General features: G+C 40.3%; 2 protein-coding genes across 7 annotated transcripts in view; one reads left to right on the top strand and one right to left on the bottom strand.

Moving 5' to 3' along the window:
• Positions 1-8,905, bottom strand: pign (phosphatidylinositol glycan anchor biosynthesis, class N). 2 transcript variants are annotated; one of them, XM_028432476.1, is made up of 30 exons: positions 8,482-8,499; positions 8,203-8,317; positions 7,643-7,904; positions 7,381-7,502; positions 7,141-7,239; positions 6,825-6,931; positions 6,586-6,710; positions 6,345-6,475; positions 6,143-6,262; positions 5,999-6,039; positions 5,862-5,921; positions 5,647-5,739; positions 5,502-5,557; positions 5,206-5,284; positions 4,565-4,747; positions 4,302-4,441; positions 4,090-4,189; positions 3,833-3,925; positions 3,397-3,488; positions 3,022-3,127; positions 2,845-2,953; positions 2,593-2,695; positions 2,401-2,494; positions 1,957-2,043; positions 1,816-1,871; positions 1,419-1,494; positions 921-994; positions 758-800; positions 612-664; positions 1-517 (listed from the first exon to the last, which is right to left on the bottom strand). In XM_028432476.1, the coding sequence occupies exons 3-30, from the start codon at positions 7,858-7,860 to the stop codon at positions 394-396; spliced, it is 2,784 nt and encodes a 927-aa protein (XP_028288277.1). In that variant the 5' UTR covers positions 7,861-7,904; positions 8,203-8,317; positions 8,482-8,499; the 3' UTR covers positions 1-393. The 2 variants fall into 2 exon arrangements, 1 of the variants encoding a protein (XP_028288277.1); XR_003672387.1 differs by lacking the exons at positions 1-517; positions 612-664; positions 758-800; positions 921-994 and having other exon boundaries at positions 1,957-2,002; positions 8,203-8,905.
• The window catches only part of relch (RAB11 binding and LisH domain, coiled-coil and HEAT repeat containing), a 25,380-nt gene continuing 17,056 nt past the window's right edge, over positions 8,866-17,189 (top strand). For all 5 annotated transcript variants that reach the window (XM_028432471.1, XM_028432472.1, XM_028432473.1 and 2 more), the window contains exons 1-9: positions 8,866-9,415; positions 12,694-12,783; positions 15,104-15,175; positions 15,312-15,367; positions 15,521-15,634; positions 15,857-16,051; positions 16,164-16,258; positions 16,580-16,709; positions 16,829-16,980. In XM_028432471.1, the coding sequence (XP_028288272.1) occupies positions 8,962-9,415; positions 12,694-12,783; positions 15,104-15,175; positions 15,312-15,367; positions 15,521-15,634; positions 15,857-16,051; positions 16,164-16,258; positions 16,580-16,709; positions 16,829-16,980 (1,358 nt within the window). In that variant the 5' untranslated portion in view covers positions 8,866-8,961. The remainder of the gene's footprint in view (positions 9,416-12,693; positions 12,784-15,103; positions 15,176-15,311; positions 15,368-15,520; positions 15,635-15,856; positions 16,052-16,163; positions 16,259-16,579; positions 16,710-16,828; positions 16,981-17,189) is intronic.

Consider the following 17,189-nt stretch of genomic DNA (forward strand, 5'->3'; position numbering starts at 1 on the left):
TTTGCAGTCAGTACAGTTTTTACTAGAACACCAGCTAGACACAATAAGTTAAAACAACACACCTTCCCTTCCAAACAATGATGCATTTTAGGCAGCTTTACAGGAAGTATTGTTACAAAGAGGTTAACAAGTCACCCTTCTCCAGTAGATCATAAATCCACATCCTTGGCAAAGGCTTAAGTCACAGTAAAATATTCAAGTATCCTTAGTCAAATACATCAATGATTAATAAAAAAATATGCTTTAAACAGACACTGTGCATATCTTTACAAAAGAATACAATACTGTGCGAAAGTCTTTGGTTACTTGTTTATATGTAGTTTTGCACTGTAATCTAAAAAACAGGATAACGAGGGCAACGTGACATCTGAAACACAAACAGCTCACTGTTGTTCAAGGGAAGTGCATCTTTGTTCTCTTCCACAGCTTGAGCCTTCTTGAAGTGAGAATATGTGTGAGCACGCTGAGCAGCATCAGGAAGATTGTCATTGACATCACTATCACATAGTGGCTGATGCTGAAACACAAATAAGTGTGCCACATTGAGGTGTGATACTATGTAAAGCAGGCACTGTTTGTAAATATGTCCTGTTCATTTCTACGTAGCTTACCTTGTACCAATGTCTAACCAACTACCGTAGTCCTGCACCAAGAAGAAAAAGTGCTGAGGGGAAGAAAACAGGCCAGTGAAACGTTGGGGTGAGGTTTCACACAGTCTACAAACTCTTGGGCATTAAACTGAGAAGAAAGGCCTTACCAGTGCCATCAGGTCAGAGATAACCAGGACAATGAGGAACAAACTGGAAAACAAGAAACCAAGGAGATTATGATAGTAATCACAGTAAATGAGCATGATTTCAGTACCCATGGCTGCAACACATTTGTTAGTATTTATTTAAAAGGCTTCTTCGAGAGATTACCTTCGTGATGAGAGCTGTGTTGTAACTTGGATGGTCTCAAATGTACACATTACTATGATGAATGGAATGATAACCTGGAAGAAAAAAACAGGAAATTACAATTCTGTCTATAGCATGTCTAGAGAAATGTAATTTTCTGATAATCATCTTTAGAATTGAGGCAGTGATAGACAAGATAAGTGCAAAAAGGTCAATGGGGTAAAGGATCAATGCAGCAGGTCAGACGATGAGTAACTTTTATTGTTATTCTACCACGCCTTGTTGCAAATTACAAGTGTGTAGAAAATAATGGTGTTGTCAGACACCTATTAATTGAAGCCTGACAGTGACAAATAGTGTCATATAGAGCTAGAAGAGTGCTAACAGAGGGCCCAGGTTTTAAAATAGCAGAATTATTTCATACGACAGCATCAGGACAACAAAAAGTATCACTCTTCACACAGTGCTAGACTTCCCCTTCTTTGAAACTCTGAGAAAAATTCAAGTGTACAAACGTACCTTCCACATCATCAGCCCCCCCATGATGAAAGGGTTAAAAACCGTGAGGAAACAATAAACAGACGCTGGGTCAAAACTAGAAATAGACAGAGAGAGAAGCAGATAAAGTTTAGACAACATCAAATCTATTTTGTGGAGAGGAAAATACACCTCTGTAGATTTTTTACTGTTTGGTGCAAGTAAACATATAACAAAAAAATACAAAGGTTACATTTAAAAAAAAATGTTCAGTGTGTTCTGCATTTTTATAGATCACATACTTCCTTCCTGTATTCAAATGACATGGCTATTAAAAAAGCAGCAGTAATAGCAGCATCAGTGATACCAGACATTTACCCCCCCATCCCCCCACAGACACACATGATTGATATCGATCTTGATATAGAGTTGTATATACCTGTTAATGGATGCAATGTTTCCTGTGCCAAAAAAAGCTGTTATTATAAAAAAGACCTAAATACAACGTGGAGTCAAGGAAAGACCTGACACACTGCAGTAAGATGGTCTATTTGGGTGACATTTGAACTGGTAAGGATACAAAAAAATATGATCTTCTGATGTCATCCAACTTCAGCTGGCGGATTCTGGTGATATCAATGTTTTCAGAGAAATCAATAGTTGATAACTGGAAGAAAAAAAACAATCATAGCCACAAACCTGTTAACAAACAACTCAGTGCTGAAAACTGTGTGTGTATGTAAAGCTTTGTATTCATCCTCTTTAGGTCACAGCATGTTATTGTGAGTACAACTTGTTTGGTGTTTAAAGGGCAGAAATATTGGAAACAGTGGAAATCTATTTAAATCTGTTCATATGGCTGTACGAGATTCAAGTGTTGTTGCTGACAACTTGGACTTGGTATGTTGCTGGAGTTTTCTACTAAAAAGTAAACAGCCTACAATCAAGCCTCCATTAAATAGAAAATTGCATCTCATTCAGGTTGCTCCAACAATCCATATTTGGAAACACGAAATGTCTGTACCTCTTGTCTGCCCTGAGCAAGCAAGGCTTCCTGTTCAATGTTGATCCACACAAACATTAACCAAGATAACACAGGTGGGAACAAGGCCTCTGACCTGAGTGGAAGTAAACAGAAACATCTATTAAGACTCTACGTTTTTTTTTTTTAGCCTTGTTGCTGCAGCGGTAAAACTTTCACTACATGTTGTCTTACCCAGTGCTGAGCAGGAGGTATGTGGATGTGAGAGACAGGAGGATGCTGAGGAGTCGATAGAAGAGGCGTGTGGAGCTCAGCAGAGGGACAAATATAGAGGATGCTGAGAAAGGAGAGGAGATAGCAAAGACGTGTTGTGTCACAGTGTGACATTTTTAATATGCACAAACATGATTATAACCGTCTGTGATTTTCCATGATACTAAACACAGCAACATCCCACGTATTGTGTGCTCAGTTACATCCACCTACCTAATGTGCTCCAGCTGATGATCTGATTAAGAAGCGGCAGCCCCTGTTTTTGTTGTAGGCTAGAGTGTGTGAGGGATGGCACGTATGCACAAACAGCCACATGGAGCATCTGTTGTGTTTGAAAAGTAATTTTAGTAAATGCATTGACACACACACCCACATATAGTCTGTAATTACCTGAGCCACAAACTGATATCTGTCACTTGTGTGCAGTACTGTCCTTTGCTGCGATGACCAGAGGTAACAGGCTGAAGTGAAGAGAGTGAGCAGACCTGCACAAGTACTGAAGAAAGTAATGTAATGATTCACCATAATTTTGAAGACATACAATTTATTATTGCACATTATTTAGCAGATTATTTGAATTAAATGCTCTCTGAGTTTACCACTTATTCAAATTCTGTATTCATTTTGTGTTTGGTGACTTTTTTTCACAAGTGAGTTGAAGAGGAAAATCTATCATCCAGCCTAAATTTGGCTTTTGAGTTTTGCCACAATGGGACATTGCGGTAAACATTTTGATAAATGTAAGCAAATGAAGGAAGTACTTACACCAGATGTATGTTAGGCTCTCTACCCACAACAGGCATCAAGGGGAAAGCAGCCAAACACAGACAACCCAGAAACCAGCTCAATGAGCGCAACTGCACACAGACAGTTACAGGATGTTAAAACTGCAAATGGCCTTGATCTTAATGCAAGGAGGACACATAACTTTACACTAAAGTGTAAAAGTGTAAACTGAAAGCTTAGTTAGAACCGACTCACAATAGCTTCAGTCATTGATCAAATTATTGGATAAAATGTTTTATTCATGATCAGGGAAATTTCTGTTCCATGTTTACTTTCCATTTATTAAAGACTCCATGTTCTGTTAACAAGTTTCCTGGAGACACACTGCTCTCCCAAAATATGCAGAAATTATTATTTGCCTAACTCTTTCTGCTTTATGAACTTTACTGCAGGAACCACGATCTGTGACAGTTACCTTGGCCGTTCTGAAAAGACCTGACAGGAGGGGCCACAGAGAGAGAACTCCCAGACCTACAGTCAGCATGGCGCGGTGGAAGAAACTCACCACCTGGGGTCAGCAAAGACACACAGTCAACTGGACAATTAACACTGGAAAACAATGTTTAATATCTACAAGGAGTTCAGATAAAGGCCGGTGAGTAATTTTATTCCTGTGTACTGAAGCAAAAATGCAACTTTTACTATAGACATGACAAACTGAAAGACACCTACCAGTAGCTCGATACCAAACGCCACCAAGACAAAATAGACAAAACATTTCCACAGTGGCAGAGAGGGAGCTGACTGAATCAAATTCCTCAGAGTTCCGGACCTAAAAGAGTAAAATAGTCAAATAGTATACTAAATAACATTTTTCAGTAAAAATGCCAGTTTTGATCTACAGAATTTTTATATGGTCTACATTTTCCAAATATGATACTCACTCTTTCAGAACAGAGTACCATACAGGGACAGGCAGCAGGCAGTAAATATAGTAGGTAATTGGGCTTCTTTGGATTAGCAGGAATGAAGTGATCACAACTGCCACACACATACACAGCCTCGCCAAGTTACGACTTTGAATCTGCACACACGGAAGAGAAGCGACACCAACTCAGTGAGACATTCAAGTTTCATAAACTCGTTTTGGTGGAAGAAGCCCTAAGCAGTAGAGACATAGGGATTAAACTCAGCTGTATGCTCTAACCTGTTTAGTGAGATTAGGATGTCTGTTGAGGCTGGCGTGAGTTTTCAGTATGACTAAGATGACATAGGATGTCCAGCCCACAAATCCCAGCACAACACTGCAACCCAGGAAAAATCTGTCGTAGGTGTGGTAGTAGACCAGGCCTTCCAGTGAGTGGGATATCAGAGACTGGCACAGGGAAATCTGACAGGAGGTATAAGACATAAGGTGGTTAAATAAGGCAAAGAGGAAAAGGAAATAATACTGGAAAAACTCTAACAATGTTACCATGGACAGCATATGTAATATATTTCCTTGGTGTTAGCATTAAACTTACTGCAACATCAGCTAATAATTAAGCTCTTATTTAAAGCAATATTGTCATCAGTATGTTTAAACACTAGATGATCTGTTTATTTTGAACAAGTCTGACTCAGTTCCCACCAAAAAACATTCAAAATGATGTGCAGGGAAGTAAGTACACTGGTGAATGACTATTGTCAGTTTTGCTGCAAAGTAAAAGGCTGTGATGGGGAGTGGAAGTGGTGGGATTCCACACACGTCACAGAGAGACTTTTTGTTCAAATAAATGGGTATGGCTGGCCATGATAGTATCTACAGTGTTGGTATAAGACGCAAACTATCTTTTCCCAGGTACTCACAGCATCCTGATACTTCTCCAGCTGAATCAGTATTCTAGTCTTGTGGATTAATTCAGCTTGTTTTGACTCTGTCAGGAGTCTGAGAAGCAGAGAAACAAAGCAGTCTTTAAAAGTCTTGAAAATATTGTCTGTATTTGAAAAAAAACTCCAAAAGTCTAATCTGATCTAAGTTAAATCTACTCAACCAACTCATACATTTCATTTTAGGTGATGCAATTCCAATAATCTATAATCTAAAGTAATCTTCTGTTCTCAATTTACTTGCTGTATATGAGCCATTTACTTGTTATACTCACTGGTAGGGGGTGAAGAGAAAAGACAAGGTTGTTTCCTTTTTCTGTTTCATTTTCATCTACAAAGAAACAAATGCAGCCCAGTCACCCTAGCTGATTAATAACATGTAGTATAACGAACGTACAAAACCAAGAAATGTACAGATACCTTAAACTGCTCCAGCACTTGAATAGCATTAGTGTACATGCTCTCTGCTTTGAACTGGTCAGTGTTATTGAGGTAGAGAAGAGGTAATACACCCTAGAAACACAAAACAGGACTGTCAATAAGTGACTTAGATACTTACAAAACAGTACAGTAGACTGTTTGCACTGTTCACACAGCTTTATAAGGTCACACTAATACTTTATCTCTGAACTTACAACAGAGTTGACAGGAATGGGCACCCCAATGAGAGAAGCCATGAGTGGAGCAATGTCAGCCTGCAAAAAATAGTAAAAGAAATGTCGCATTTTTGTTGTTTAGGTATAAGAAAAAGTGTAATTGCTGTGTCACTGACCTGATTGACATCAACTCTGCGTAGGTGCTCCAAATTCCAGCCTAGGAGAGCAGTAGGACAAATAACAATGCAGACTCAATAAAGCATTGGAGGAAAACCTTGGATATAAAACTAAAGCTAAAAACATGACTTGCTTAGTAGTACCTTGTAGATACCCATCACTGTATGGCTGGGGTTCTGTGACTCTCTGAGCATGATTAACCCCAGCTCCCCACACCACCAAAGGGGTGAGAGTCTCAGAGGGATGGCCTGCACCATGAGAACCTGAGGAGCATTTACACAAACATGTAAAGAATAGAAAACGCAGGCAGTAGAGAATTAAAATGTTACCAAACGAGTAGCATACCCCAGTTTGTCATGCCATGATCAGAGGTAAACACATAGGCTGTTCTGCCATCTTGACCAAAGAAGTCCTCTACTATGGACACCAGCTCAGCTACACCTGCATCAACTAGACCAACATTGTCTAGGTATTCCCTGGACAAAAGACAAAAAAAACACACAGTGAAGGCGAATTTGGGAGACATTTAAAGTAACACACTTACTGTTGACATTGGCCTGTTAAAGATATACAGTAACACACTCACTGTGACATTGGCCTGTGAGCATGTCCGTTGGTGTCAATGCCCAGCAGATGTAGGAAGAAGACATTCTTATCCTCCAGTAGACTGTCCTTCAGAGTAGCATTAGTCTTTGCTGACCTAAAGAAAAACTATTAGGAAAAAAAAGATTAAGATATCTGTAAGCAATCACATACTGTTTGGCTTATCCAGTTGTTATTAATTACAGATCAATCAAAACAATCATCTTTCTTTCATTCCCCTACTTTGACTTGGGTGAACACCCAGCTGTCTAGCCTTGAGGCATCTGTGGAGGCAAAATCCTCCTCCTCTGCTGGGTATGTGTGTGTGTACACATGGTCTCCAGTGGCACCTGGAAGAACAGAGAATTAGAATTAGTTGAATTATTAGTTATTCTGATATATCATAACGTTTAAGCTGTAATAAGACATCAAAAACATCATAACACTGATTTTTCAGTCAATAAATGTGTAACTTACGTAAAAATCTGATTTAGGTCTGAGATTTTCTATTGACTATATTTCTGTTTTGTTATGTTTGTGTCTGCACGCATTTGTGTACCTTTAGCAAACATAGGCAGGATATCAGGGCTCCCCCAGCACCAGGTGTGTCTGCTCTCATTAAACACCGAGTCAAATTCTACAGGATTCTCCTTCCACCCTGAGAACATGCACAAAAAACAAGTAATGTGTCACAGACAATAGAAGTTTAGTGTGTAGTTGTAGGTTTAAAACACAGCTACACGCTGATTGTCCACTTAGTTCTTTATTCTGTATACAGAAAAACATAGTGTGACCCAACCTTTAGCAACAGCACTGACATCCTCATAGAAGCCTGCGATGAGAGCTACGTGACCGGGCCGTGATTCAGTAGGCACACGTGTGTGTGACACACCCCAAGTACCCATGTCTTCAATTACACTCCTGATATTAGTAAACAGACACATGTGTTCACTCAAACAGCAGTTACACATGAGTTATTAAGCATGACAATAAGCACACACTACAAACAAATTGAAAATACATACTGGATAATTTCATAACTTTAATATGACTTTCCTGACCTCAAGTATGGGGTTCTGGATGATCCATTTGTAAAAAGACTGTCTGCCCTGAGGCCATCGGCCACCACCAACACCAGTCTGGATGCAGGGGGTGCAACCGGAGTAGACTGGGGTGTCATGCCATGGACCAGGGGAGAAGTGAAGTAGATGTCAAAGATAGAGAGGAAGAAGACCACATGGACTGTCAGTCCAACCAGGAAGAAGGTGATCATCCTCATTTTGACTGTCACCACCACTCTGGTTCTGTGTGTGGTTCCTTGAGCTGCAGGAGAGAAAATTTTACTTATCAGAAGAATGTGAGGACAACCGAGTCAAATAAGGGCACATAATTATATGTCTTTACATTCAAGATTACGAAGTTAGGTAAAGTTAAGCAGGAAGGTTTCATAATAACATAGCAGTTAAGCCAAAGGCTTCTGAAGGTCGGGATAATCCTTCCTTTACCATATGCCATTAATTAAGGTCCATATATAATGACTTTAGACGTTATTTCATATGACTTTAATGGTCTTTGAGTTAAACATTCTGAAAAGGAGTAGTTACATTTTTGGGTGTCTTACCTGCACGTAATGTTGGCGGAATCTGACCATAAAAACGATGGACGCTGCGTAGTCAAAGAATGAATGGGAGAGCGGAACTATCTATGTACCATCATCCATTCACCTGTTAGAGACACTGATTCAACTTCCATTTCGTCTTCGAAGTTAATTAAATACCCAGACAACCCGAACGATTAAGGAACACTTTTGCTAAACAAGATCAAAGTAATCTTTAAGAGCGTGCATTTACAAAACCAACTCCCCTCTTTCTAATGAGATTAGTACAAGAAATACAGGCACCATGACAATTTACTTCCTTGTTGTTCCTCTGACGTTGATTGTTGATGTGCGTGTTACGGTTGCATTGTGGGTAGTGTAGTTAAACTACATTTTCTTTCCACCAATTTTTGTAATAAAACGTATATCTCATAACATAATATTAAGAAATTTCTCATGATTTGTTATTAATATTATGCGCAAAGAGCTTGTTGTTTTCCTGTCTTGTTTTTGGTACACGTTTCCTTGAAAAGACTTAGCTGTCAAATGTGCCCTGCCCTGTTTTCCTACTCACTTCAGCGTGGCCAATCATATTCTAATATCCCATAACAGAGGCGGGCTTTTGGGCTTACGTCCCTCAAAATAAACCAATCACAGCGTCCGATTCTTTCCCCCTGGTCAAAGCCACCTACCAAACCGTGGCTAGCTTAATATCCATTCAGGAAGAAGCGGGTCTGATTAGCTTAGCTAGCTTAGTTTGCTAGAAATCTTTATAGTGCAAAAATGGCGTCGGTCAACCCGTTCAATCTCAGTGATTCTGAGGAGGAGGCTGAACGGCGTCCCAATGAGACAATTGACACAGAGAGAAGCCCGAGTGACGGGGCGCCAGGGCCACCGCCAGGCAATCCTTTCTCTCCGCCTGCGGACGCCGAGCCTCCAACGCTCCTGCTGTCTAGCAACCGGACGAGCCCCAGTGGCGAGGGCATCTCTGTGTCGGCCGCGGCCACCTCTGCTATGGCAGGCAGTGCCGAGAGCCGAGTATCTGTGGATGTCATTGCTGCTCAGTTATTACGGGACCAATATATTCTCACGGCCCTGGAGTTTCACACTGAACTGCTGGAAGCAGGCAGAGAGCTTCCGCGACTGAGGGATTATTTTTCCAACCCTGGTAACTTCGAGCGGCAGAGCGGCACTCCACCTGCCAAAGACCAGGTACTCGGACCCGGAGGACCACTGAGTAAGTAACATTAGTGCTAGTCATGTAGCCGACCGTTAGCTTTGTCTCCAATGTGTTACTCGGCGTTAGCCCACTAGCTAGCTAACGTTAGCTCAAAACATCACATTTGGAATCGATCTTGAGATAATGCGCTTGTTGCACCTGCCCCTCCGGCTCTTAGACAAACAGGTTTTGTGTGTCAGCGGTCAGACTCTAGCATCAAATACATTTGAATTGGTTAAACTATATCATGTACTTGCTGGAAAAAGATGAAGACTATTTACGGTTACGTGTTGATGTTATTGCAGACCTGTAGTGATCGCATTAGTGTAATTGAGCACCGCAGGAAACCAACCCTTTCTTTAGACCACAGAGAGGTCAGAGGTCAGGATAAAAGTAGTAGTAAGAAAGGCAACAACAAAAAGCTGTGTACCAATATTAACACAGGACAGAATGATAAATATTATTTTACTTTACTGGTGAATGGTGTATATCTGTAACACCTTCATCTACAGGGATTTTTTTATGCAACAAGCGTCACCTGTACATGGTGGCTGAAAAGAGGCTGGGCGCATAAATACACATGGCATGCAAATGGTAACCATAGTGACAGCCCATGCCACCAATAAATAAAGCCTGCCTTAGAGCAGGAAGCGTAGTGTTACCATAACATTCTGTGGCAAAGCATGAAAGCTTTCCATTGGAACGAAATATGAATAGCAAAACCTTTCGTTTGGCCTCACATACTGGCTGTGTTGAGAGAGATCATATAGCTATACTATATGTGCATTGCATGTTTGGAGATTGTATGTGACTTAAACACAGAGAATCACTTGTGGAGTAATTTCAGCAGATCCCAAGTTCGAAAATGAAGCTCATGCGAACACTGGAATGATCATCATGTTTGGATTATTCCTATGATGCATTGCAACATTAAGAGACATGCCAGTAGTTGTTGAAGCATGAGCAGATCCTAGTTTTCATGTACTCTTTCTTTTCTTGTTAGTAGAGCTGCTAGCTGTTTCTCAGACAAGTAATAACTTGCTGTTGGCAATATGATCCTAAAAGACTATGAATTATTAAACGTTAATTACAATGAATAACTTTAATATGTATCTTATGACCTGTTAAAAATCAAAATATAAACATAAACAACTAACCCCTAACTTACCAGAAATGTAAGTAATGTGATCATCACAGATCACACAACCTGTAATGACTGGCCATAGCAGTTAATTGCAGGGAGCCAATGTAAGAATGACTGTGTCACAAGCTGCATCTGCAGCTCTTGCTCTAAGCCAGATGACACAGCAAGGCATCTCTAACCACCTTTCTAATTTGCAGCAAGAAAGCTTTTCATCAATGGTATCAGATAGTTGCTAATAACACAGATTTAATGGCAGTCTTGTTTGCTGCACCACATAAGTCAAGACAGTGAAAGTTTGATTGTTGTTGGCACTAAATGTGTCAAATATTAAGGTAACAGGTTAGCTTATTTGTGTCCACATTTTGTGGCCTTTGTAAATTTGGCACATTGATAATCCAGGTCAGCCGTACATATATGTACACTGCTCTGACCAGCCCCAACTAGTAGCACTGAATATTATTTGGCCCAACTTCATATGCTCTCTATCCTTTTCTCTGTCTGGGGCAGGGAGCTGGTATTGTGTGAGGGTGATTAATGATAGTGTGGAGTACTGGCAAGGCTTCTTGTTATTCTGGCTTCAAGTGGATGCCTGTTCATAAGTCACTATCGTATGCAGGCAACTCTTTGCATGTACATGTCAGTGTATTTGGGCCACGGGTGTGCATTCTAATAGTGGTGTGCAATTACAACAAGGGTTATTGCTGTATGTTAGAGTTTGCTTCATGTAGTCATGAATCATAAGTTTATGATCTGTTATTCAGTTTTATGTTTCTGTCTTTGCATCCTTTATAATTTGTTCACCATCATTTCATTCCATCTCAGGCACCGCCTTATAAAGTTCTATGAATATATATGCCAAAATGTCCCTTCCATTAAATTAAATGAGCTTGTTGGCTAGCACCTGTCCATTCTTTTCCTGTAGTCATATCAGCACTTTTTAGACATATCTTTATGTAATGATCTGAACTCATGTACCTCTCCTGATTTAAGATATAGCTTCTTTGTCCTCCTCTTTTTACCCAAGCAGAAAAATTATATATTTAAACTCAGCAGGTGTTGAGGAGATCACAGTCAAAAGTGTCACATCTGTCAGAGTCCAGACAGAGTATGTGCCACAGGCACAGAACTGAAAAGCTGACCTGCAAGAAATAGTTTTGCATATGGGACTCGTACACAAAAGACATCTGTGAATCTCTGGCACATTTAAGTTTTGGTCTGAAAACCCCATTGTTCACTGTGTCTACATATGGACTGCAGGCACTTGGGGTAGGAATCCTCTCACGTCACCAGGAAGCAAAGACTGTTAGAAGCATGCTCCACAGGAAAAGCAGTTAACTTGACATCGGCCTGACAGAACAATGACACATAGACACAGTCAACACAGAAACACTCTCACGCTGCAGTCACAGGACTGGGGTGTGTGTGCTATGTGAACGCATGCATGGTCATACATTTGCACATGATGCACATGATATAACATGCTGTGTGTATGTGCTTACTTAAAAATAAGCATTCACCATGCAGTGTGTTTGTACTGCAGTAAACAGCCAGGGTCATGAATGGGTGTCAGTCATGTTGTCTGATTCATTAGTCGCTGCTCTTTAGCTTTGCTAAGACATTGCTTTTAGGCCACATAGGGTACATTTGGCCTGACCTTCTACTGTATCTTGATATCAGAGAACAAATAGGCTAATCTTGCGCTTGCATTGCAGTGGAAAGAAAGCAAACACCATTGACAAAGCTACCAGGGCAGCCTACCACAGTGAAATACGAGTATTATTATTATCAGCTTTGATACAATGGTAATTCTGTACTTGGGTTGTAAGCTTGTGGTTGGAGGTATTAGTGTGGAAATGGGTGTTTCTGTGTTTTATGATTGATGTTTTTCTTCTTACGTGGAGTTTGTTTTTAGGCTACAGTATAACCTTCCCACACAGTTTTTTAAAGATATCTGTTGTTAACTGACTTGTGTAAAAGGTGCAAGCTTTTCATGCCCATTCAAAGAGTAGCATGTAAGCAGTAATTTCCACTGATTTAAATAATTCATTGCAACATTTTTATGCTCTGTAAGCTACTTGATTGTAGGATTATCTAACTGTTTGATTATATGGTTGCATAGTTGTCTCACTGCTGTCTCTGTGTCTCTGTTCAGATCGAGCTGGCAGCATCAGCACCTTGGACTCTCTGGACTTTGCACGTTACTCAGATGACGGCAACCGAGAGTCAGACGAACGGGTGGCAGGTAAGATGACCTATACTGTCAGGGCTCAAAGCAAGACACCCAGCTTACCTTGTGAATAAAGATCAGGATAATTGATAGGGACTGAACAGGAGATGCCCATAGAAATTATGAGAGTAATATCATTATCACATGGTGTCAAACATTTTTCACAAAATAATGCCTTATATTCCTGTGTCTACATGCAGTGTTTCTTTCCTATAATTCGGTTGAGATGTTCACGCCTCCTCCCATCTACTGTCACACTGTTGTGTCAGTCTGTGGTATTTTTGGTGTGGGACCTGTCTCGGCATTCAAATCACACTCCCCCTTCCCCATGGCACACCATCAGATAGCTTTAGTCACACACATCAACAGTTGTATCTGACACCAGTGCAGCATCATCACACACAACTGACTTTAAAAGCAGCTGCTCAGCTGTGACCATGCTGTTTCTTCTCAAATGTTGAGAATGTGAGAATTATTTTTTATGCTGTTCACTAAAGAACAACAAATATATACTGTAGCACAGAATACACAAAGCATATTTTTCAACATCTAGTTTTGATTTCACCTATTAACACTGACATGAACATGTTTTTAGCAATGTACACTGTGCCATATTACGGTGGTTAATATTATCCACCATTGCTTTTTGTAGACCACCACCTAATTGTTCGGTAAGTTTTAATCCCAAAACAGCCCCAGTCCATAACTAAAAAACAGATTTATTGAATTGTGCACTGCACCTGTTTAAATGCTTTATGTTTTTATGTTTATGCTTCTTGCTGTACATGAAGGCAAAGCTTGGACTGTACCTTAAGAAATAAGATTACTAATGCAAGTTGTAAATGTCAAAGCCTGAAGTAATGTAAGTGGATACGCCTAAAATGTAAACCATGAATCAGCAGGGTTATGGTTTGGGGCTTTTATCAGTTGATAAAACAGATATAGTATTGCATAGCAAAGGTACAAGTAAAACCATGCAGCAGAGATTTTGGTTCCACCTCACACCTGCAAATTATGCATCTTTTTGTAATGACTACTATTCACACACTGCCCACTCTACCAAATTGGCACCTTCCCCTTCCTCTTTTCACTTTTCAACCATCCCCACTCTCATCCCTTTCAACCTGCTCCTCTTGCCAAGATGACTGCCCCCAGCTGTCTGACTCTGGGTTTTCTGGCTTTCTCCTGACGTTGATCAAACCCCAGTGAAATACTGGACAAGTCACTCCATCCAGACTAGCTTTTTGCTTTTTTTCCCCCCCTCTCCCCGTTATTCAGTTCTTGGTTTTCCATTTTGTTGCGGTTGCATCCTGTGCACTCTTGATCTGCTGGGTCAGAATCTGTGGTTTTACTCTTGTATTGATGACATTTCCTTTCACACTTATTCTTAAACCGAGAGAACTGAAATAGGATGCATCATAGCATTTCTAACTCCATGCTGGTTTTAAATAAGAAAAGTGTGAAACTTACCACAGCACCCATTGAACAATCTTTATCTATTTAAAAAAAATAAAGCAGGATCAAATCAAATAGCAGATTTTCAGTGCACAGCTATGCAACAAAGTTTTCCTGCTCCATCGCTTATTACTTTTTGCGTGTGTTTATTTTTTAATCTAACGTGTCGTAAGATTTTTTGTGTGTTCTTTTCCTTTATGCAGTGTTAGTTTAGCACTACCAATAGCATCTACTCTACTGCCTTTGTGTAATATATCAAAAACGGCTTACTTGTGCTACTATAAACCTTTTTAATGTAAGCAGGACTGTATGTAGCCAATTATATTCTGAGTCTTATTTTTTATTGTTTATAACTGTGCTGTTCAATGTATGAATGCCTGGTTCGTTAAGAAGAAGTAACCTGAGCAAGAGGCTTTCATTTGAGTGGCTTGAAACCAAATGTTTAAATTACTTCCTAGTGAGGCATTTGCCTAGAAAAAACCTGTGTCAGACAGCTCCTAGAATATTAAAGATGCATATCAGTAGCTGTAATGGAGTCACATACCTCAGCTACAATTTAAATGCATTTGGACTCCCATTTGTAAAGTCAGGTGCATCAGTGCAGCGATGGGAGGAACCAAGGGCAGGAAATTCTGTCATTGAGATGTGTCTCAACACATCACACACACCTGTCAAACAAACATCCTGCCAGCTTTACCATGATCCTCTGCTGCATGCGTTTCTCAGACCCATAATTTGCATGCATCCTTTTTTTGTTTTATGATCTTTTGATCTTTTGTGTTGTTGTTTGGTTTTTCATGCCCATCTTGTTTTATTTCTTTGTTCCCTGTCTTTGGTTGGATGCACTTCCTGTGTGTGTGTGTTGTCACTTCCTGTCCAGTGCTGGAGTTTGAGCTACGGAAAGCAAAGGAGACCATTCAGGCTCTGCGCGCCAACTTGACTCAGGCAGCAGGTGTGGCGTACTTTTAACTTCTTCTCCACCTGAACCTTTTTAGTTACAGCTCTCTGTCTTTGTTTCTGAGGGAATTCTTCTAGATTAGTAATACTCTGTAATCCTTTAAACCTCTAACATCTTCTCACTTTCTCAGAGAGCGAAGTGCCCTCTCAGGAGAGAAAAAACTTCAAATCAAGCCCTGAAATTCAGGTGGGGATCATCTTAGTGTTGGAATTGTGAATTGTTCTCCTTCGTTAAAATGAACCAAAGTGATTAGATGTGTTCTTTTTAAACCCCTGTGAGAGCATCACTTGTAGGCCCTCAGTGAGTAATTTTACATCTTCTCTTTCCTTTCTATCTCAGGAGCCTATACGCCCACTGGAGAAAAGAGCCTTAAACTTCCTTGTGAATGAATATTTACTGAAAAATGAATACAAACTTTCATCCATCACCTTCTCTGATGAAAACGATGATCAGGTAAAGCTTTTTCTGGCTGCCAGATTTTGAACGATAGATATATATTATAGGTTTTGGTCTGTATCTGTTTCGATGGGGTTTTTTTTTCTGTGTTTTTAAGGCAGATTAGGAGGTAAACCTTTCCTAACCTTGCATTGCATCCTGCTTAGGACTACATAGAAGACAACTCCATCTCAGCCACACATGAATATCTGTCTAATCATTTTTGTATTCCGTTTCAAGGACTTTGAGTTGTGGGATGACGTCGGCCTCAACATTCCAAAACCCCCCGACCTGCTGCAGCTCTACAGGAACTGCGGTAGCCCCCTCCTTTCGCCCCGGGACACAGTTGATGTGTCGGTAGGGGTGGATTTGGGAGATCTTCCAGGAAACTGCATTGCTCCAGACCCTCCAAAAAAACTCGACCTTTCACAACAGGTGTGTACGTTTTGACTTGAACCTGCCAACCGTGTCTTCTTCTGGTGATGTACAAAGATTCAGTTGCATGCTTTGCTTATAATGATAAGGTTCTGACATAACTCCTCTATAGCAACAGACAGAAGTCGTGCAAGAGTTAGAGTACCAGATCAGCCTCCTCAACAATGAGAAACAGAGCCTGGCTGAGCAGATCAAGAAACTGCAGAGGTGGGTGCTTGAGTGCATCACTTTTTTCTCATACACTTTTATATAAGATAGGGCTGAGGCATAGCATTCCATCATCCCGAAAAGGTATTTACTACAACATGAAAAACATCCATAAAAAATCAGACATGTTTTCAGATCCTCAGTTCACATTAAAACCAAAGCAGGCCATGAGGTGGAACCACAAATTCCACCAAGCGCTGCATCACATTACAGAAAACAACTGCTCTGATACAAAGCTGCTCTTTTGTCATGGACTTGCTCTGTAAAAATAAGAATGTATCTTTTGTTGCCAAACTTTTTTTATTTCATCTTTCCCAACAGTGAGATTCAGACACTGAAGAGAACAGTTGCCTCACCACCTCCAGCCACTCTGGACCTGGGCTCCCAGAATACATCTAACCCCTCCTCCTCGTCTACCACCACCGCTCGCTCCACTGACCCTCTCTCTGTGGTATGTGGTGGTGTGTTTAAAATATGTAGTGCAAAAGGGTTTGAGTTTAAATGTATTAGACATGCATTAGAAATGCATTGTGCAAAGTTTGACCCACTTATTGTAACATCTACTTTTAGCCTCAGCCTCCTACAGATAATGGCCAATATCTGGACATGCGGGGAGTTTCAGAATCTGAAAACGACCCGGACCCCTCCTCTACTCAGACCATATCACAGCCCCACAACAAGCTCAAGAAACCACCAACTGTCCAGTTTGATAAACCAAACAGGTGAGTGGGAATTTAATCAGTAAGAAATGTGCAAGATAAAGATGTAATATTAAATAAAACAAATGTACATGGTACAATTTCTTGCATTGATCAATATAGTATATCAGAATAATCAGAATCTGACAGTCCTTGTGACAAATATCTTCAATTTTGCTTCATATTTGTGGGGTATAAATGAGATTCTATCAATTAAAACTTAAAAAAGTTAC

Source organism: Parambassis ranga, chromosome 20 (assembly GCF_900634625.1).
Source record: "Parambassis ranga chromosome 20, fParRan2.1, whole genome shotgun sequence".
NCBI lineage: Eukaryota > Metazoa > Chordata > Actinopteri > Ambassidae > Parambassis > Parambassis ranga.

Bases quoted from the DNA above. Each gene is read 5' to 3' on its own strand.
- pign (XM_028432476.1), bottom strand. From the start codon at position 7,860: ATGAGGATGATCACCTTCTTCCTGGTTGGACTGACAGTCCATGTGGTC. The intron at 3,128-3,396 runs GTAAGTACTTCC...TACTTTCTTCAG, and splicing joins GAGCCTAACATACATCTGGT to TACTTGTGCAGGTCTGCTCA. The intron at 665-757 runs GTAAGGCCTTTC...TCTTCCCCTCAG, and splicing joins TCTCTGACCTGATGGCACTG to CACTTTTTCTTCTTGGTGCA.